Raw genomic sequence first — 24,169 nt, forward strand, 5'->3', positions numbered from 1 at the left:
ATTGCCTTTAATCATAAATATATTTGGATTGTGACTAGCAGGTGAATGTTTCGTCAAACTGAGGACCCGTCAGCCAGAATTTCTTCCAACATCTCGGTATCAGTCCACACACTGAGACTCGGACCGAATACATTTCACTTTAAACGCTTATAAGTTATCCATAAAGCTATCGAGTCAAGATAGTCGCTGGTTCGTATAACAAGTAGGAAGTTATATGTAAAGGTTCGAATTATTTCGTTATTATTAAGGTCTACAATTTAAGTTTCAAATAAGGTATTTAACTATATCACATGAATTATGTGCTGAATAACTATTAGTTATTATGGTGACTGGGAAATTTTTGCCATAAGCAAACTTTTCTTACCAAAGAATGGATATAGTTGGAAATTTGAATAAACGAATAACTACTACAGTTTATCATCATCTCATTAGCATACCAATCTTGGAAATTTTTGACAGTTTTAGTTGGAAGCAGATATACTGACAACTAATTTACAACAAGTGGTTGACTGTAACCCGAATATTACTGATGTTATCCCATTTTTCCCTAGTTGAAAAGGTTTAAATTAATTATACTTGTCAACCACATATACTCAAGTACCACTACCACAGTGCTTCGTATATCTTTTACCGTTTGATTCGTCCTTTGGAGAAACGCAAGCCAACTATCATGGAATTTATTAATCACATATTCAGGGATATGAAGAGATAGCTTGCAAGGGTAGGCTGATAGAAAATATTCACGGATGAATAAAAATATTCAAATCAATGTTGATGAAGTGATGATATCCTTCGATATTACAAGTTTGTTTGCTTCAGTCGAACCAAACTTAGCATAGGATACTTTATCGCTTCCTCATACTACTGACATAAATCTATAAAAGTATACAAAACGTCAAAATCTACCAGAACCCATCGATTTGTCCTTAAGAAAATATTTTCAATTCAACAGTAAGATCTACGGACAGACACAAAGAGCAAATATCAGGACTTATTGAAGAAACAGTAATTCACAAACTGAGAGTCACGATTTCATTATGTGGATGGCACATTTGTCATAATCAAAGAGGACCTAAAATTTGGTCAGAAATGTCTTTGATGATGGGAAAGAAGTTGAACAACAATCTGTCATGTTTGAATATGTTGATCAGAAGAAAGAACACAGGAAAACTGGAGGCTCAAGTATGTTGGAAACCATCTGAAATATATCAACTCAACTACAGGAGCAAGAACCCACAAAATCAACTTCAAACAAGAAATATTCGAAAAAGCAAAGGGACATCTACAAATGATTGATCACTGGGTAGTTTGTCAGATCTTGTTTAGTGCAGATCGAATTCTATCGACCAAGTTGCAATATGGCCACTAGTCTAGGTGATTTGACATCGCATACACTGTGTTGAAATGAGATGCTGGTTGGAGGTAGTCGACAGGAAGCCGTGGACCTAGGTTTCGTACTATTTAGCACTCGCCAGCAAAATGTACCTGAACTGATGCTCCCATCAGACTTCCAAACGAATCCTCTTCAAAACAACTTATTTGGTTTAAGTGGGAAATATCCATTTTCGTTTTCCTATTTTTCAACCCTCAGTCATAAGTTAGAACTAAAGATATTGATAGTATTTTGAACGGAAATCAATAGGAATTTTCAGAGATACTTCAAGAACTCCTTTGATTGATAAAGGTATTTTACGTTATGATCAATAACATTTTTCAATAAGATTGTTACCAGAAATACAACATCATATAAATAAAGTTTATTTAGGAAATAAGGGAGATATGTTAACGTTACACATATGCTAAAATCTAAGCTCATCAGTCAGTCAGTAACAACGTAGAAATCCTACCTTTAATTCCATTCATATGTAAACATATCTGTGTTTATCATCATATCATATAATTCATTATCATCATTAAATTTTTTTCCAATAATCAAAATGTAGTCAATCAATCTTCAGTTCTAGTTTAATGTTCTATTGTAATCTGATTGGTTAGTTTATAATTTGACAAAAGATTAAAAATTAATAATATTAACACTTATTTCGGTTTGGGTGCTCGGGCAGTATCCCAGCTCTCATACAAATTAAATTATTTATTTGGCTCATATATATTTGGTGCTCTCTTATGTGTTCAAATAAATAAATGGAACACATCATATTCTTCCCAAGATTTCTTGTTGTTTTTATAACTTTTGCCCAGTTAATTATCACGTGATAAGATCACCAATTAGAATACTGTTTATACAATCTTAATACTGTATCAAACCAATGACGTGTTAACTGATACGAGCAGCCTAAAGTTCTTATTGATCCTTCTCATCTAGCACTGCTTGTTGAGTTCAGAACATCAATGTCAGCTTTCACTATATGAATCCTATATTTCAGACATACTTGGTTTATCATAAAATAGCCAAAAAGTGGTTGAGTGTAAGAGACTGAAACTAATAAATTGAGAATAACTTAAGAATAGTAAATCGCATGATAGTAGTCAATAGGTCAAGTAAAAGCTTCTAATAAAAGGAATATAACTATATACAATCCAGTTACTTAACAGTTATACAAAAAAAACATATATATGATAACAGTCCATAAATAGTTCCCAGAAGTTACCCATAATTTAACCCTTGTTAGGATATAACACTTATGTAACGTATTTTTAGCTTAAAATCTAAGTGAATATTGATTTTTCAATCACAGATTTTCAGTTATTCTAATAACAAGGTATTACATATTGAATTCGAATAAGATTGACAACATAATATTAGGGTTAGAATATACAAGACAAAAAAAGGGATATAATTAAACAAAATACATACATGAATAATAACTGGTAGACTGAATGCGAAAATATGTTCTAAAGTCATGAAAAAATTATGGGAAATTCAATCGAAGCAATAGGAAAGCAGCCATCAAATTTGATGTGCCCTGAACAAGGAACGTTGTATGTCATTGGCTTGATACATCTGCTAAGCATGTATTCGGCAAGGAAGACAAACTGGCTGATGACATGATCTAAAGTTTATATGCTCGATAATAAATGAAGCTTTTTTTGTTGAGCAATATTCCTGTTGAATGTTTAACTAAAATAAAATGGTTCTTTACTTCTCCCTAGTTTTAAATTATTCTTCAGCGGATATTGATTTTAAACAATCTCTTCTAAACATCTTTTGATCTGGTTGGAAAACCTTTTGTTACTATCGAATAACTGTATATCTATTACTGATAGGATTTACTTTAGCTGGAACTAAATGCATTGAAGTGAAATATTTTCAAAGAATATTTCACTTCTATGTTTTTCACCTGAAAATGGACATTCCTTTCAAACTATCAGCAGAATGACATGCAATTATTGACAAGCATCATTTTTCAACCAACCCTTTTGATATGAACAAAATCTTTAAATCCAAAATATGGATTAACTCCTGTCTTTGGGTTTTCTATTCTTAAAATGTCAAATGTTTTTGGCAATCGAATTTTTAAAAAAATCTATTCAACTTAATTAGATCGTTTTCTGATTTTTCATCTGATAATTTCATTTTCATATTTAAATTCTATTAGAAATATAGTTACATGTAAATAATAACAGTATCCGAACTCTGCCTGAAGTTTGGGTAGGACATATATTGCGGAAATCATCAACAAGTATCTGGATGTAGAGCCTAACATTGAATCCTCACGGAAAAAGCAAAAGAGGAAGATCAAAGAACACATTGTATTGAGAATTGGAGGCAGAAATCCAAAGGATGAATTGCAACTGGAAAGGATTGCCGAGGACGGAATTGGATTGAGAATCTTGTTTGGCAGCCTATGCTTCCATGAGGAGTAATAGGCGTAAGCAAGTAATGAGTAAGTCTGCCTGAAGTGGTTATGGATATTTACTTTTGAAATTATTCATACAAAAAAGACGAGATACCTCTCTACCCAGTGTTTTCTGCTTTTCATTTGTTATCTATGATAAGCTAGTTCTGGATGAAAAATATCTGAAAAGCTGTTTGATGAAGTACAAAGCGTAAGCTGGTTGGAAGATATCACAGGATTCTTATCATTATATTGTTTTCATCAGTGATACTTTTAAACGAACTATAAATGGTTTCACATATACATGTAAATCGATATATTCATAGAAGTTTACACATTTAAAATCTTGGATGCTTTTATCTCATATATTCGAATATCTACAGTAAAATACACTTCAGTAAAGGTAGTTTGTTTTTAGAAAAAGCAATTTGTCGTTACCGTATTATCGTTCCTAACCCCCCTACCACACATATACAATTTTACCTATTCAAGTCATTTGGTAATAACATGCTTTATTAAATACATCCGTATTTGCATCTAACTCCGCCTGTAGCTCTAACAGGGTTACTGCCGGTCCCAAGCCCAGGTAAAGGAGGAGAGTTGGGTATGGGGTTAGCGACCTCATCCCGTAGAAAACTAACTCGCTAAAAAAACGCTTACCAGAAAAAATAATTCAAACCATTTTAACTCTGCCATGGGAGTTAGAAGGTCTTCATTTAGAAGAATTATGACGCTTCATGGTGAAAGCCGAGTTCCTTCGGAAGCCACGAGGCCGATGCCTTTTCTAACAACCGGAGCAAAAGTTTTTGTAGGTACATGGAACGTCCGAACAATGTGGGAGACCGGGAAGACCAGTCAAATAGCAACGGAAATGAGGAGATACAACTCAGCAGTATTGGGAATCAGAGAAACCCACTGAACCCAAGCTGGACAGAAAAGGCTAGCTACAGGAGAGATGCTGCTATACTCCGGTCACGAAGAGGAAAATGCTCCGCACACTCAGGGAGTCGCTCTAATGCTGTCCAAAGTAGCACGAAATGCACTTGTAGGATGGGAATCTCACGGATCCAGAATAATCAAAGCATCATTCAAAACAAAGAAGGATGGGATCTTAATGAATATTATCCAATGTTATACACCCACCAATGATAGCAGCGACGACATTAAAGATCAGTTCTACGAGCGGCTGCAGTCAATCATGGAGAAATGCCCAAGAAATGACCTCACCATTCTGATGGGAGATCTAAATGCCAAAGTTGGAATAGACAACACCCGATATGAAAATTTTATGGGACGACATGGACTGGGACAGAGAAACGAAAATGTAGAAAGATTCGCAAATCTATGTGCATTCAACAAATTGGTCATAGGAGGCACAATATTTCCACACAAGCGTATACACAAGGCTATATGGATCTCACCGGACCACACTACAGAGAACCAAATAGATCATATTTGCATCAACAAAAATTCCGAAGGACAATGGAAGATGTGAGAACCAGGAGAGGTGCTGACGTAGCTTCAGATCACCACCTAGTTGTAGCCAATTTAAAACTGAGGCTAAAAAAGAACTGGACAAATGGACAAACAGCAATACAAAGGTTCAATACAGCCTTCCTTCGAGATACTGACAAACTCAATGAATTCAAGATAGCTCTCAACAACAGGTTCCAAGCCTTACAAGATCTACTGAAAGAAGAAGAAACTAGTATGGAGTACAACTGGAAGGGCATCAAGGAAGCATTAACTTCAACGTGTCAAGAGGTTCTGGGTCTAAAGAAATACCATCATAAGGAATGGATCTCTACAGAAACACTGGACAAGATCAAAGAAAGGAAGAACAAGAAGGCAGCAATAAACAACAGCCGAACACGAGCAGAGAAAGTCCAAGCACAAGCTGAATACATAGAAGCAAACAAGCAAGTGAAGAGGGGCATTAGAACCGACAAGAAGAAGTACGTGGAAGAACTAGCAACGACGGCGAAAAATGTTGCTAGAGAAGGAAATATGAAACAACCTTACGATACAACGAAGAAACTATCAGGGAAATACAGTAAACCAGAGAGACCGGTCAAAGATAAAGAAGGCAAGCCCATCACTGAAATTCAACAACAGCGGAACAGATGGGTAGAATACTTCGAGGAACTCCTGAATAGGCCGGCTCCAGTTAATCCAGTGGACATCGAAGCAGCACACACAGATCTTCCTATAGACGTCAACCCACCAACGACGGAAGAAATCAGAATGACCATCAGACAAATCAAGAGCGGGAAAGCAGCAGGACCCGAAAACATACCAGCTGAAGCACTGAAATCAGACGTCGAAGTAACCACAAGCATGCTTTACCTTCTATTCAAAAAGATTTGGGAGGGGGAACAAGTGCTGATGGACTGGAAAGAAGAACACCTCGTCAAGATTCCAAAGAAAGGAGATCTGAGCAAATGTGAAAACCACAGAGGCATTACACTACTGTCAATACCAGGGAAGGTCTTCAACAGAGTGTTGCTGAACCGGATGAAGGATGCAGTAGACGTCCAAATTCGAGACCAACAAGCTGGATTCCGTGAGGATCGATCGTGCACAGACCAAATTGTGACACTACGGATCATCGTCGAACAATCAGTTGAGTGGAACTCGTCACTATACATCAACTTCATAGATTATGAAAAGGCATTTGACAGTGTGGATAGGAGGACATTATGGAAACTTCTTCGACACTACGGAGTTCCTGAGAAGATTGTCAATATTATCCGGAACTCATACGACGGACTACAATGCAAGGTCGTGCATGGAGGACAGCTGATAGATGCATTCCAAGTAAGGACCGGAGTCAGACAAGGCTGCCTACCCTCTCCCTACCTTTTTCTTCTGGTGGTCGACTGGATTATGAGGACCTCGACACCTGAAGGAAAACACGGAATACAATGGACAGCTCAGAACCAATTAGACGATTTGGACTTCGCAGATGACCTAGCCCTCCTATCACGTACACACGAACAGATGCAGACAAAGACAGCCAGTGTAGCAGCAGTCTCTGAATCAGTAGGCCTCAGCATACACAAAGGGAAAACCAAGGTCCTCAAATTCAAAGAGGAGAACAGCAATCCAGTCACTCTTGGTGGCGAAACTCTTGGAGATGTAGAAGCCTTCACATACCTGGGAAGCATCATCGATGAACAAGGAGGATCAGATGCAGACGTAAAGACGAGGATTTGCAAAGCAAGGGTCGCATTCCTACAATTGAAGAACATATAGAACTCAAAACAACTGTCAACCAATATCAAAGTGAGAATCTTCAATACGAACGTCAAGACAGTTCTAGTGTATGGAGCTGAAACTTGGAGAACTACAACAACCACAATCAGGAAAGTACAAGTATTTATAAATAGCTGTCTACGCAAGATACTCAACATCCATTGGCCGGATACCATCAGCAATAGCCTTGTGTGGGAGAGAACAAACCAACTTCCAGCTGAAGAGGAAATTAGGAAAAGACGATGGAAATGGATAGGACAAACATTACGCAGATCGTCAAACTGCATCACGAGGCAAGCCCTAACTTGGAATCCTGAAGGGAAGCGTAAAAGAGGAAGGCCAAAGAACACATTACGTCTGATAATAGAAGTAGATATGAAAATGATGAATTACAACTGGAATGAGCTGGAAAGGATTGTTTAGGACAGGGTTGGATGGAGAATGCTGGTGAGAGGCCTATGATCCTTCACGAGGAGTAACAGACGTAAGTAAGTATTTGCATCTGCAAGATGCAAAACTCGTTTCACTGACCAAAATACCTACCTACGTAAACATATTTATTATTGAGGGTTGAGGGAGTTTGAGGGCAGTCTTAATCGACGTCTAAATGGTTGTTTCATGTTTTATATGTTGACCTTTGATTGGTGATCTGTTATATGACTGATAACTTCTTGCCGTACTGTATTAGTGGAATATTTTTTTGAATTATGTCTTTAGTTCCCAAATCCATTTTTTGGATAATAATTTCATCTTGTTATATTCCGATGAGAATAATGAATTGTAACTTTTGGGATTCATTTATGGATCAATACTAAACATATATTTTTACCGTATAATTGTTGAGTAACTAAACTATTCGTATTCGTATCCCTCTTGTTATGAGCTTTATTTTGACTTATGGACTATTGTTATACGATTTACCATTCATGAGTTATGCCAAGTTTATTAATTACAGTCTCCACATTCACAGCCACTTTTGGCTAAATCTTATCGTTTCCTATTTTATAGTACGATGTGGTCTGTTTAGTTGGTATATAAAACCAGTATGCTTGAAATACATGATTCATATCGCAGAGGTTGAGATTTGTGTTCTGGACTCTAACAGGCAGGGCTAGGCAAGAATCAAGACCGGTAAAGACTCTAGACTGCTCGTATAGGTTTTATGCGTCATTGGTCCGATCGATAATTCACTGTTCTCTAATTGGCGGGATCATTACGTTATACATTAATAGGAAACAGTGCACAAGTTATAACACATTTAACTATCATCTCTGTAGTTTGAAGGCTAACAGTTTATCATGAACCTAAATAGTCATGTATTCGACTCAACGTGGGTTCATAGCTGAACACTTCAGGGGAGTCTTATATCAGACTGAAAAACATCATCAATGCTTCCTACTATTCAATAATTCTTTCATTAAGGTCAACCAGTAAACATTATTCTAATCTAGATAAATAGATTTAATTCTCTTTAATAATTATAACAGCAGCAATTTGGGAGACTCTCCCGGTCTCCCACATTGTACGAACATTCCATGTACCTAAATAAATGGTTGCTCTGGTTGTCAGAAGGGGCATCGGCCTCGTAACTTCCGAAGGAAATCGACCTTCATCATGAGGCGTCATAACTCTTATAAATGAAGACCTTCTGACTCTCAGAGCAGAGTTTAAATGGTTTGAATAAATTTTTTTCTGATGGACGTTTTCTTAGCGAGTTAGTTTTCTACGGGATGGGGTCGCTAACCCCATACCCAACTCTCCTCCTTTATCCGGGCTTGAGACCGGCAGTAGCCTTAGGAAGAACTCCAGGCGGAGTTAATAATTATAAGCATAATAATAATGATAATAATAATCGAATCAACTAGTGACTTTCGAAATTTTTTTTATTATTATTCAACTAAAATTACTATTATGAAATTACTAATATTTCTTCCGTTTCATAAATTATTTACATTCTTTCTTGAGCTTATTCTTTTGCTTTAAAAATTATATAAGAAATATTATTATTATTATTATTATTATTGACCCATAGTTTGGAATGTCTGACCTAATTAACTCATTTATTATTCAACAAATCGCCTTATCTTTCATATAAGTCAGCACCAAAACCAAATTCACATCTACTAACATACATACATACATACATACATACATACATACATACATACACAAAACTATGCACCAATACTAACACAAAGTAAAATAATTAAAGAAAACTCTATTTTATTATTTAGTCTTGAGCACATTGAATTATGTTACTAAGCCTACAAATTAAATATGCAAATCTGCAGATAGATAGATAGACAGACAGACAGAGAGATAGATATATAGATAGATAAACAGACGACAGATGGATAGACAAACATACAGACAGTAATGTGTAATGCTGTATTTGAATGTTATAAAATCACTGGTTGATTAATCAATAAATTACATCATTTGTTTTTTTTTTCTTACGAAATACACACAATGTGACAAAATGTTTAATTTATTTGATCGTATACATATGTATCTATCTATCTATCTATATAGATAGATAGATAGATAGGTAGATAGGTAGGTAGGTAGATGTGAATGTGAAAACAATGATTAGACTGAATTAATAGTGTCTTTTATTCATTTTCATCACTCTTCTTTTTTTATTCTTATTATTATTGAATGTTAACGTATACAATTTGGTGTTTATAATTAATTAATTAATTAATTAATTAATTGATCAATATTATGGAATATCTTGAACAATTTACAGTGATTGATAAAAATAGAGATGGAATCATTTCAAGAAGGGATTTATTTAAATATGCATTAAGTATTGGTGAAGATTTGTCGATGGTTGATGTAAGTAACAAAGATATTGATTTTTTTTTAGAATAATCTTTTATTGTAATATTTAAGAAGAAATTCTGATGTGACCATAATTTATGGACGATGTTTAAGCAACGCTAAAATAATCTTAAGAATGTCCAGCTAATAACTAAGAGCAAATAAAGGTTATAAACCTGTATGAAGACTTTGAATTGTGATTTCTAGTTGATGGTTAAGATTAAGAATTATATTTGGGGTTTTGATTACGAACTGACATCAGCTATAATGCCAAAGCTCTATTTTGACAAATGAATTAGTGAATTTCGCGCCAAAATCCAAGACTTATTATTTTATACCTGATTGGTTAGTTCATAAATTATAGTCTCGCTGAAATTCTTTGAAATTTTTTAATGATTTTTGTAATGATTAATTAATATATTTAGTTTGTTTAATAACTATATAAAGTAATGGTGAGATCGTGGATGCGCACTGTTGAGAAGTCTTACAGTAGGATGAAATGGCCGTCCAGTGGTTACAGGTTTTCCATGATAATCTAGCTTTAATTGACTCATGATCTCAACTATTAAAAAACTAAAGTAGAATCTTTGAAGAAAAAAAAAAGAATTTTATAAAATTTATGATCTATTAACTTTATCGGATAACCTTAGAGTGATGTTCCAAAGGTCTGGAGAAAATTTACCTACCTAAAGTTAAAAAAGTGTGTTATAAATTAATGTGAAGAGTTAAGAAATAGGTTATAGAATTGAATTTTAAGGTTAGAAAGTAAAGTAAATGTTTTCATTACAATCTAATAACAGCTACAATGTTGAAATAGTATCTAACCATTAAGATGAATCAATGTCGTGCTGAACTCCAAGAATAGCTATTATTAAGTCCATAAATTATAGTCTCATCACCTTATCAACATTAAAACTATCTCGGAAACAATTATTCCAGTTAGAGAAGTTGTTTTCTTTGAAGAATCATTTTTTATAAATACCACTCAAAATTCTATAAGAGCATGACTTTGATATGTCACGCGGATTATATTAACCTTAATCAATAAGATTGTCTCTTGAATTTTTAAAGTATGATATAAGTTATTCCGTAATCTAAAAATCGTTAAAATTTAACTACCTTTAAATCGTTTATAACTGGTCAATCTAAATAAATGGGATAGATTTTTAACACTAGTTGATCACCGAATAGAAGATAAAATTGTGTTCTGTAATGGTAATAATTGAATTTTATTAATTAACTTGTAATATGACAATTAGAGTAAGAATATTAACAGTGCATGCATTTTGTTGTGATGTTAAGTGGTTGGAAGATGAGTTTGGACCTAGATTTCGTTCTAGTTGGCACCGGTCACTAAGGTGTATCTGTGTATTTGAGGCAACATGTGCTCCCTGTGGGATCCGAACTCAAGTTACTCAGCAGAAGTTCCCTCAAGATTACAAGCGTACCTTACTAACGAGTGTTGAATAACACGTAACTTATGTTCAGAGTTTCGTCCTGACCACATAGTATCAAAACATGATGAGTTATGTCTAATGTTTTATAATCGAAGTTAAATATTCTGGGTTTCATGCTAGTTGTTATCTTCCAAATTTGTTCAGAAAATTTTTCTATTATATCATTGAATATTATCAATGTGATTTAAAAAAGTGGTAAAATCATGGTATACCGACGGGCTTGAGTTAGCCAATCAGAATTAAGATGACACATGTGTTTTGCATAGAATTTAAAATCCAATGCTACATAATAACTTGTATGTTAATATTGACTAAGTGGAAACAAGCAATAATTAATTCTTAAAATGCTTTGATTCAATGAATTCAAGATACTGCTTCAGCTGAATTGCAAAACATACCTGCTCTTAAAACATAATGTGTTTTAAAATGCTTAATGTGATTAAATGCATGATCAAGAATATTGAGTATAGGTAAATCACATTCTCCCTTTTTAACATTTCGTCTAAACCACAATCTTAAGTCTCTCAAATTTGTAGACAGAAGGATCATGAATAACATGAGAACCAGGTACTATAAAATCTGGGGTGGCCAAATAAAAATGTGGCATCAATGCTTGAAGTCACTAAGTTATGGTCTGAGCCATAATGGTAGATGCAGACTATCTGGTTGCGGTCCGCGTGACTATCGTGACCAATGGTTGAAAACTCTTGGTGACATGGCTCAAAATCAATCACAATGGTGTAGGTGCATACACTCTCTGTTTTCCCCTAAACTATGAAATTAAAATCGCTCCATATCTTTTTATCAACTAATTCTTTCTTCCTGTACTATATCCTTAAATGCAATCTTTCTTTTATATATTATCACCACTGAATTAACTACTTCTATGAATCCGGTGTCCATCTTGTTGTGTTAATGAGGTATGGCAACTTAGACCGATGCAATATATATGCCTGATCCTGCGTTGTAACTGGCTGACTGACGATAGAATTCGGGAAATCGAAACTATAAAACTAAGTATTCTCAAATGAAAAAATTTGAAGATTTTTGTTTGACAAGACTCAAAAAATACTTAAATAACTTGATAGTTGAATTTATGAGTCACTTGAAGCTAGACCACCGTGCAAAACCTGGAAGCACTGAACAACCGTTTCGTCCTAGTATGGGACTCCTCAGCAGTGAGCCGGCCCAATTGACTTATGAATTTAACTATCAAGTTAATGTAATATCCGCAAAACCCCTCTCTGACTTAAATAACTTTTTAAAAAATCTAACACATCTAAAATAACTCATTCAACTAAAAGGTTATGAAAGAGGATAAATATTATGATGCAATAAGAGACTATACATGTTATAAGCAAAGGTTGGGCTTAAATCTGTGATTTGCTTAAGCCTCTATAATTAATGAAGTTCAAGAGAACAAAACGCTTTTTAGAATCTTCACTATAATGTATCCTAAGAGTTACCTATACTAACACGAGTAGTTCTCCTTATTAACATTGAAGTTAGAGAAAGTATTTCAAATGAAACTCTAAAATCAGATATTTAAGACTTTTGGTAAAATATTAAATATTTTTTAAAAATTTCGTATTATCTTCTCTAACTTGCCTATGCTTTGTAGAAAGGGTAAAGATAAACATATATCTTAGATGGCATCAATATTCATTTATACATTTACTTGGTTCAAGGCAATTGATAACATCGGTTATGAAAAGCAAGCTCTTCCGTAACATAACCTTAACTACTATCCTATCTGACTGTCAGATAGAGTAAACAAATCGATATAATTGGTCAATTCTGATTAAATTGTTTTTTCCAGAATGATATTCCAAAAATATACACAGTAAAAATAAGAAACAATACGAATACACAATTTAAATATTAAAGCTTGAAATATGTATACAGAAGTAGTATCTTTTTGGTGGAGTTTTATTCTCTGAACTGGATGATTTGATTGTAGAGCTTTCATTATTCTTCTGAAGGAAATCATCAGTACAAATTTCAAGTAGAACTGAAGTGTGCTTATGATATCGTTCAAAATAACGATGAAAGCTTCATAACCAAACTATCCAACTCAAAGAACAAAACTCCACCTGAGCTACAAATCTTCTCTACCATCTCGAAGTAGTATGTTCTATCATTCATCATGCTATGATTATAAGCTCCTATGTAAATCTTTACAATTATTAATTACTTGTTATTATCACTAAGTTTTGCTTTTCTATTTACTTTACTTTTTCTGATATTCATCAAATAGACTTTTTTTCATATTTTGATTTATAAACTATTTTCTCAGTTTACTATTCTTCTTTAACTCATAATTTAACACACAAACTTGTATGAGGATAACCATCATTTTTAAAAAAATGTTTAATAAAGACTACGATGTCTAATATTTCTCGTTCACTTAGTTGATAAGTTCTGCACAGATGAGTATAATTTTCATTAGAAACTTCATTTTAATCATTGAATGGTATCTATATATGTCTAGTGTGAGTCACTCAGTTAGTCAGTCAGTTACAACGCAGGATCAGGCATATATATTGCATCGGTCTAAGTTGCCATACCTCATTAACACAACAAGATGGACACCGGATTCATAGAAGTAGTTAATTCAGTGGTGATAATATATAAAAGAAAGATTGCAATAAGGATATAGTACAGGAAGAAAGAATTAGTTCGCAGAACACACTATTGTAGTGCAGTTCCAATTATCGGATCTAAAAACAAAAAAAAAGAAAAAAGAAGAGAGAACAAAACTAAAGTGACATTTAGAGATTGAAATAAAATCACCAGTGAAAATTATACTTTTAAACTGCATTATTCATTCACTAAATGAACGTAAAAATGTTAGATATTGTACATCTATTAAACATTGAGAAGTAAATTGACAGTTATCTAACCTATCTCCAAAACTTCTATGTGATACTTTAAAATTTTGAGGATTTTACAAAGTAGTCCCTTTCTATGTTTTAGTGGATTAATAAATTTGTTAACTATCCATACAACTGGAAAGGTTCAGTAAACGAGTTTGCGAAAAAAAGTCGTTGTTATTGGATCGTCTTTGCTTTTTGTATATCACCTGGTACATTGAACACACAGGAATCTGATCATTGATTAATTCACTTTATAATAACAGGACAAGTGACCTTCCATTTCACAAGTCTACTCACTGACCAGTGATCTAAATTAAACAACCGTTTGAAAATCTAGAAGTGGTTATGAATATGCACTGCTAAGGATTTCTATAAGTAGATAAAATAATCTTCCAGTGATTCCAGATTTCCAGTGATTATGTAATTTTGATCTATTGATGATCTCAATAAAAATTCAACCCCGATAGGGATATGAATTATTGATCGGTTAATTAAACAAAATAAATACCTCAAGAAAATTACAATTAATAAAACAAAAGTGATAACACACAATGAATGTGGAAATACTTTCAGAAAGCTGTTTAATAAACCTTCAAAAAATATATACACACTGATTCTCGTTGTTCCAAAATGGGAGAATTTCTCCAAAAGGCAGGCTTCCACTCGAGAACAACTGTATTTCACGACTAAACCATCCAGCTCAAAGAAAAAAACTCTATCAAAATCATCCAACTGAACTACAAATCTTCTCCACCATCTCACTATTTCTTTACCAATTACATATTTAATCATTTACGTAATTTGTTTGTGCATTACTTCATCATATTTCGAACATTTTGAATGTTTTCAATATCATCTAAGTAGTGCTCATTTGATGCATAAACCGGTGATATTTCATTTAATCTAGCGTAAATAATAAGCAATTACTTATTTACTTTCACCTGTTTCTCCTCGTGCAGCGTAGGTCTCCAACCAGTTTTGTCCTGGGATATCCTTTTCAGTCCTTCCTAAATGTTATTTATTCTTTTAATGACTATCTCCGATTCCCAGAGAATTGTATGAGCAATTGCTCATAGCAATAGTGTTATTAACTGTGCATCAATAAATCTGATATATTACCTAACCTGTCATAAGAACATGAGTTAAATGCTATTTCATAAATCAGTCTGTCTAATCAGTCCAGATAATTCAGAACAGATACAAAATATTTGTTCCATTTCAAATATATGGAAAAATTGTTTTATCTGGAAATCTTTTTTCATAAATTATATCTCATTTATTCAATTATCATTTCCTAGGATCATAAACTAATGCCCACATTTGAGGAGTATCTTATTCAAAATCAAAGAATGCATAATGATGTGTTGTAACGTTTAGCCTTTCATAGGTTTGCAACTAGTCTGAAAGTACATTTTGTGTTATAGTAGTATAAAATACAGAGTGTATGGGAAAGAATCTTGTAGATAAAAGACCGAAGAATAAGTGATCCAGCGACACAATAAGCAATATGAAATCCAATTACATTGATGATGAAATCAACCGACAGTAGTTATTAATAATACAACTTACGCCTGTTACTCCCAATGGAGCACAGGCCGCCGACCAGAATTCACCAACCCACTCCGTCATAGGCCTTCCTTTCTACTTCTATCCAATTCTTGTTCATTCTTCTCATATCTATCTCCATTTCCCGACGTAATGTGTTCTTTGGTCTTCCACTTTTCTCTTGGCATTGAGGATTCCAAGTGAGGGCTCGCCTTATGACATAGTCGGGTGCTTCCCTCAATGTGTGTGCTATCCACTTCCATCGATTCTTCCTGATTTCTTCCTCCGCTGGGATCTGGTTTGTTTTCTCCCACAGTACGCTGTTGTTAATAGTGTCCGGCCAACGGATCCGAAGTATTTAGCATAGACAACTGTTAATAAACACTTGTATTTTCTGTATGATGGCTTTCGTAGTTCTCCAGGTTTCTGCCCCATACAGTAGAACTGTCTTGACATTTGTATTGAAAATCCTGGCCTTAGTGTTGATTGACAGTTGCTTTGAGTTCCAGATGTTCCTCAGTTGTAAATATGCTGCTCTTGCTTTTCCGATCCGTGCCTTCACATCTGCATCAGATCCACCATGTTCATCAATGATGCTGCCCAAATATGTAAAGGTTTTCACATCTTCCAAATCTCCTCCGTCAATTGTGATTGGATTGGTGCATGTTGTGTTGTATAGGAGAATCTTACTTTTCCTTTTTGTATATTGAGACCTACTGCTGCTGAGACTGCTGCTACACTGTTCGTCTTCTCCTGCATTTGTTGTTGTGTTTATTAATAATACAAGCATAGTATTAAAACATTCTGATAATTAAAACAAGAAGTTGATAGTGTATTGTCTAAAATGCATTACAGTTGTGTGTTTTTTCCAATAAATTACTGACTAAAGTTTTACTTTGTGAAAATTCTCCTCCCCCCCCCGACACACACACATATATACACAATTCGCATACTTCTTTATTAAATTGAGATTGAAATAATGAAGCCAATTCACAATACTGATAAAGTCTTACATCATTCATTTATTCATTTAAACCATATTTCCCTTCATTGTAATTGATTGATTGATTTCTATATTTTGTTGTGTTTTCTTTTGCTTTCACCATAATCATTTAAAGCACCAAGGTTAACGATGATGTTTGTTATGTTGTATGCAAAAATCGATACTTCATTATTTATTTTCTTTTATTATTATTATTGTTGTTTACTATTTTCATTTAAGGTATTTGACCTCTATCATTCATTATTATGTTATGAGATATAATTAATTTGTTAATTTAATAAATAACATGCTTAGTTGTTGGTAGATGTTGGTTTAGAAAAACAAACAAACAAACAAAGTGACAGAGTCCACTAATACAGAACACAATTATTTTATTAAGTTAAATAAATAATCATATAGTTTTGTTTAAATGATTGATTTACCAATCTTAAGTACAAAAAAAGAAACTAACATAAAGGTTTTGTGAAGATTGCTAAATTTGCATAGTTTGTATTTTAAACCGATCTTAGTTTAATCACCATTATAAGCCATAGAGCACTATATAGCTGTTTTGTGCTCATTAAAAGGTTCAGTCAGTCAGTCAGTCAGTCAGTCAGTAAGAACGTAGAACTTCGTACGTACGTACATCAGTTCAAGTTGCCACACCACATTAGCACAGAGATGCAGTGGTCGATTCAAATACTGTAGTGCTAGATGTAGTAAAATTATAAGTTGTGATCAGAAAAATTAGGGTTTGAAGATGTTATTCAAGGAGTGCAATCCAGTGAAATAAATTTGGAAAGAGAAAAAGAAAGGGACATGAAGAATTAAGAAGATTAGAATTTGAGAGAACACAAAGAGTGGATGGACCTGCGCCATTGCAAACGATTTTGAGCCATGTCATTCAGGGTCTCTAACCATCGGTTGCTATCATCTCGCGGTCCCCAACCAGGTAGTCTACACCTACTAATATGACTCAGTCTACTTGTCAGTGACTTCATGAACTTGTGCCATGTTTTGGTCTGGCCTCATTAAAAGGGATAGATACAGGGGCCTTCAGTTTCATGTCTAAACACTTAGCCTCTAGACCATTGAGCTCAATCATTCTCCAACATTACGAGACCGTATTCTATTGATTTTTTGTGAGTAACTTAGAGCCACTGGTCACGATTTCTCACTAGAACTCCAGGAATTACATCTAGAAATTTGTCACTAGTGAGTAGAGGATAATGATCAAAATATGGGTGTTTTTGAGGTTGTGAAATTTTTACAAAGTTTGCACTACGAGCTAGTATTTGTTAAACCACCATACAGAATCAGGAAACATTAGTTGGAAGATTGTAGAGTAATATGATGAATTTATTGACATTAGATTGGGATGTAACTGGGTTCCGACTCATTGATCTAAACGTCAGTCGTTCATGCTTGGAAACAAAGGCCTTGAATTCGATTCCCCGTAGTGGAGACGAAACAGCTGACTAGTGTTTCTTTGTTTTCAATGGTGGTCCAACTAAGATCGACCCGTCAAGTAAACTACAATAGTTCTGTATAAATCAAAGTAAAATCCTTTTATATATATTTGCTTTCAGTTATTGTCAGTTAATTGAAAAAGTCAGTGAGAATGGGTTATTTAGATGAAAATTTCTGGCAGATTTCATGGTACATTATTTATTTTGTAGTTTGCAACATGCGCTAACCTTAGTTAGGCTCGTGGTGAGAACCAGGAAGCATTGGACATCTGTCTCGTCCTAACTTCAATCAAAATGTAAAATGTTGGATACCAATTCAGGGGTCTGAAAATTAATCTCTGATAGTGAAACCTAAATATCCTGAGTTTGATTCCCGATGAGATCTTGGATATCTACTGCTATGAATTCACATACAAAGACTGGATAAATGTCCAATATTTCCTGATTTTTATAAAAATTTCTGACTAGTCAGTCGATGATGCAAACTATGATCTACAATCTACACAAAATCTCCTACACATATTTTTTTGATTTGGAAAATATGAAACTTGCTTAGATCGTCAGATTTCATTAGAATTGGTTGATTCAAACCTTAAATAAATTCGGAATTCTTTTTACATTCAACCATGAATTTAGCTTTTTCAATAAACTAGATGACAGTATCAAACCACTTTCTGCTCTTCAGATGTATAAGCTTATATTTGATGACATTGAAATGACTGTTTTCCATTTATATCAAGATAAACTACGGCTTCTCTGCCTTTTTTATATTACATTTTGTGTACTTCTTCTAACATTAAGTTAATTAATAAAATATTATTATAAGAAAGTGCCATTTTCTTCACTCGTCTACACTTATAATATTTCTTCTCCTCTACCAGTTTTGTATGTATTAATATGAACAATCGTTCAGGTACACTGTTGATAGGATACAGTCTATGGACCAGTTTATATAATTTTGTAACAAGACTTCGTTCAAGAATGATTTATGCACTTGACTTTTACAGTTAGACCAAAGTCACAATAGTGCCGAGAGTGGAACGAATTAACAGAAGTTGCTATAGTTTCCACTATCCAATGACTTATTTACAACAGAATAACTTATAGTAACTAGCACATATCGTAAAAATTGATATTTCTTTTATTTAATGTCTTTTATAAACTAATTTTCACTCATTTGTAATCACTTTACTGAATACTCTTGAATCGAATACTGTTTATCGGAAATAAGTAGTATTTGAGAGGAAAATTTTTTAAAATAAATTTATCATGAGGCTCTACAACTATATTATCTATAAATTCACTTAGTATTGTTTGTTTGAATCTTCCCATTGATGTTTAGGACTGCAATCGATCAGTCTCTTATTGGTATATGTGCATACTGTGAGGATTTCCTCGATATTGCCTTAACTCAAGAGCATTATATACAAAGACGGATAGTGGCTAGTAGTGGAATCCAGGACGCGCATTTCGTCCTGCTTGGGACTCGTCAGCTGGATGTGAACATCAACTTTGAGGTGCAGGTACATCCAGCTGACGAGTCCCAAATAGGACGAAACACACGTTCTGAATTCCACCGCTAGCCACTATCCATCTTTGCATATATATATTATCTATAGTTATTGTATTACAAAGGCCTAAATAAAACATCATTTTAGGTAACATTATCAGGGCCTAATTTATGTAGCATCTCTCAAATTCAACCTTCTATATCTGGGAACACCATATTATCAGAAGCATCCACCTGAGCTTCAAATCTTCTTTATCATTTCAAAACTCATTCACTTTGACTGAAGTAAGTATCATTTCTAAGTTATGGATTTTTTAATAAATCAGTCTAACAAAAATAATTAATTTTTCCAGTTTGAAATACAAGTTCAAATAATCTCATTTGCCTACTAGTAAATATAAATTACATCAAGATAAACTTTAAGTACACTCCCCCAAATGACTCCTTTTTTAGCTGAACAACACTGACGACGATGAAATGTATATCATGTTTCCTTCGTATGCATTATGTCAGCCAAACACATTGATACAATGTAGACCATAATTATCAAATACGAATTGTTCTAGTTTACTCGTATTCCAGACATGCTAATATTAAACAATAGTCAACACAATGAAAGAAGAAGCAATGGTATAAGGGATTGTAATTCATTTATCAACCGACTCAGTGTATAGTGGGTTGACACAATTTTTATTGGCATAATATAAATAGGGGAAATAGATAGATACACATCTATATCATACACATATACAAAAAGTGCTCATGGTTATACAAAAATAATTGACGGAGCCAAATATGTGAAAGAATAACTGGAATAAATAATGTGGCCCTCATGTTTAATATGTTTTTTTCTTAGTTCGTTTTCATTATTACTAATAAATAGTATATTATCAATCTATCATTACATTTTATGGACAACTGTGTTTGGTGTATAAATACGTTTGTACAGCAAGGTAATTTGTATTATGAATACTAGAGTATCTTAAACGTTGATCAAGTCATTATTAGTACACATTGACAAGGTGTACGTTCAACTTTTATCAAGCTAATAATTTCATGGGAAATCAAATCTTTCCCATTTAGCGTTGTTATAAGATAAATTAGTATTATACATCATATAACTAATTGAGCAAATTCAGTTTCGTGTACTCAACTATCCGGTGTCTTTTAAGTATAAAGTCAAATGTTGTACCATACAACTATGGAAACAGAATTAAAGTGAGAATTCTAAATTGATCTGGTGCATGAGAGCATGTATTCTCATCTACGATCTATTAATCATTGGTCTATTTGACTGGTAAAATTCAATTGACATGGAGACGTAAAACTTATTTCATTATTGAACCTCATATCATATTTTCCTAATTCAAATAATGTTAAGTAGAACAATCAAATATATAGTAGTTAAATTATATGGTTCTTTCTAGTTAATTAATCGCTTTAAAGATTATTGTTTATCATCGATCGGTATTAGTTAGAAAACATTAGATAATCGTTTATACGAATATGTGCCGACAATTGAACGAATAATTGGTAAGAATTAGGGCGCCGAGTATATAGAAGACGTTATTTGTGAAAATTATATTCGAAATAATTTCAACGATTGAAATTTAAATAATTCCGACGTTACGTCCAGCAGATTTGTCTGGACTTCTTCAAGGTAATAATCAAAATCATCAAAGAAATATATAGTGTTTAACAATCAAATAAATCTTTACTGTGTTTATCCAATCATATTTAGATGTTGACTTTATTAAGTAGGATAAAATGAGTCAGTTATACGCGAATCAGTATAGGGTTGTGGAGATTGTTGAGTTTAAATTGATATCATGAATGGATGAATGTTAGTCCACCGTTGGATGCCGGCTCAGTGGTCTTGAGGTTAAGTGTTCACGCGCGAGAAAGAAGGACCTGGATTTGAATCCTGTGTGTGGGATCGTGGATGCACTAGGACGAAACCGATGGCCAGTGCTTCCAGGTTGTCACTGGTGGTTTAACATTGATTCGTTCATTATATATGCGAATTATGTGAAAAGTTCACAATGTGAAGATAAATGAATGAACGATTGTGTGTGTATGTATGTGTAAGCTTCAGTTATTAATAGTTGATATTATGTGTTAATTTATCTTTACATGAAGTAAAAATAAAAGTACAAGTTGAAGGCTGAAATTGTTTCTGAATCATTGATGTGCACGTAAAATGAGAACCATCAAATACATAATTGCAATGCTAAAATATCCCAGATTATTTTTATCAGAATAACGATATTGTTTCGTGCTAAATTGGAAGGAGTTACCTATCGACCTAATCACTACATATCAGTCTGCTAACTGCTAAATATAAATATCCTCTAACTCCATCGTATATGGTTGACAGTGAACATTATTATTGGGAAGTCTTGAAATATGACAAAGTAGCTGGCACTAAATTCAATAAAAAATATCTCGTCCAATTATAGAAAACTGGTTTTCAAGCAAACTGTTGAATGTTTTCATTGATTAATTACTTAATAACAATCGATAAGAAATCCAATATCTGCTGTCAAATCAAAATGATTACATCACATTCATTTGACCGAAACATGCGATTAGAAAATCTAGATGGCATTGCCAGATAGGGGTGTAGAAGCGAAACTGTGAAAGTTTTAGAAGTACCTTAAGTGGATTATTATATATATATTCACTGTGAATTTATTAAATATTTACGGTTTGCATTATTTTTACATTGCCCTAATTGTAAGTTATTAAGTATTGATGCATCCCTTAATGTTCATAAGTTACAATTAACTGATTACGTATCTGATAATTAGTTTCGTAACACAAATAGTCTAGTTATGTACAGACAATGTTTTTATCAGAAGGGTTTTGTGGATTTTATAGTAATTTCAATGGCTGAGAGGAAAATGTTAATGATTCCAGGTTTTCCATGGTGGTCTAGCTTCAATTGACTTATGTTTCTATCACCAATGTTGTGTTGTGGTCATGTGATTAATGTACATTATCATATGATTTTTGAGTCAATATGTAATGTAATGTAATAACAGATGTGGTAAATCAACTTTCTGTCCTCATGTTTTGATTGGACATTCTGAATAGGGGGAACTTATTATAGGCCAATCATTATAAACATTTTAAATGAGGATTATTTTGTTAAACTGAGAGTCATTAGTACTATTGACCGTAAAATAAACTCATCATCAATGGACTTAATGATCTACTGAGTATATCAAATGTCAGCTGATAATAAAAAGCTTAATATTTCAATAGGATTATTTACCCATAATTACAAATATTACTTTTTGATTACTTATATGAAGTTTTGCTTCTATACTCTAACTATTTTTTTTTATTTATTTATCATTTCTTTTCCCAATATAGAGATGGTTAAGACTTTTCGATACAAATGATAAAGGCATAATCACAATTGAAGATGTCAGTCGTACTCTGGGTGTACCACCTCCGAAATTTTATGAGTAAGATATATACAATTTAATTTTTAAATATAGATTTTTCACAGGGTAAATGGATTGAATGATTATTTTATCTATCAATCTAAATAATAATAGTAATAATAAAGAGTTGAATATATAACACAAGTTAGCTTCTTGATGAATGTAACACTGTCAACTTTGTAATGTTTTCTGAAGATCTTTTCATACCATACAATGAATTTATAATTGAGTATATGTATATATATTCTAACTTGATTCATTTCTTTTTGGTATTGCTGATTTGATTACTGACTAAATTTGTTAGTTTAAAACTTCATAGGAGTAGTACTTTGTGACTGATTTAGCTTGACTAAATCGATAACATTGATCTACCAGATACAACAACGTCTGACTATAGGAAACATCTTGAAGTCAGTTACTGTTGAGAATTTGCAAATAAATAGGATTTAGGTATAATGAATGAGAAAGTTTCCTATTAATTATATTTTATAATTGTCACTGTATATCGTGAAATCACTGGAATTTGATATATCGATCATTGGATTGTAATTCAATGGCCTAAAGTTAACTTGCATGCCTGAAGCTCTTGGATTTTAGTCCTGATGTGATCATGAATGAATACTACCAATGAGCTAATTATGAGAATGAAACAGCTACTCAGTTCTTTCTGGTTTGCAAAGGTTACTTAGCTTATATCATTACATGGAAGAAGTTATCCTCGAAATTGATTGATAAATTTAGTAATACTTGATGTCAGGTGATTAAAAGATATCTATGACAGTCTTTAGATAATATACATTCCGTGCTAGTTATCACTTGTCAACAAGACTCACTAGGAACGTCAAAGGATTTAACATTCTCTAAGATTTTTCAACCCATGTCACCTAGAGCCCTTGTTACAGATTATACAATTTGAACTATTTTGGTTGTGAGAACATTAATCATAAAGTTATTTTTCACTAAATTTGTGTTATGGTAATTTAGAACAAGAATTAATATACTA

General features: G+C 33.3%; 1 protein-coding gene across 1 annotated transcript in view; it reads left to right on the plus strand.

The window, feature by feature from the left end:
* Positions 1-9,686: 9,686 nt before the first annotated feature.
* MS3_00006091 (uncharacterized protein) overlaps positions 9,687-24,169 on the plus strand; it is a 38,024-nt gene continuing 23,541 nt past the window's right edge. The window contains exons 1-2 of the mRNA XM_051214200.1: positions 9,687-9,890; positions 23,093-23,187. Coding sequence (XP_051067349.1) covers positions 9,777-9,890; positions 23,093-23,187 — 209 coding nt within the window. The 5' untranslated portion in view covers positions 9,687-9,776. The remainder of the gene's footprint in view (positions 9,891-23,092; positions 23,188-24,169) is intronic.

Source organism: Schistosoma haematobium, chromosome 2 (genome assembly GCF_000699445.3).
Source record: "Schistosoma haematobium chromosome 2, whole genome shotgun sequence".
Lineage (NCBI taxonomy): Eukaryota > Metazoa > Platyhelminthes > Trematoda > Strigeidida > Schistosomatidae > Schistosoma > Schistosoma haematobium.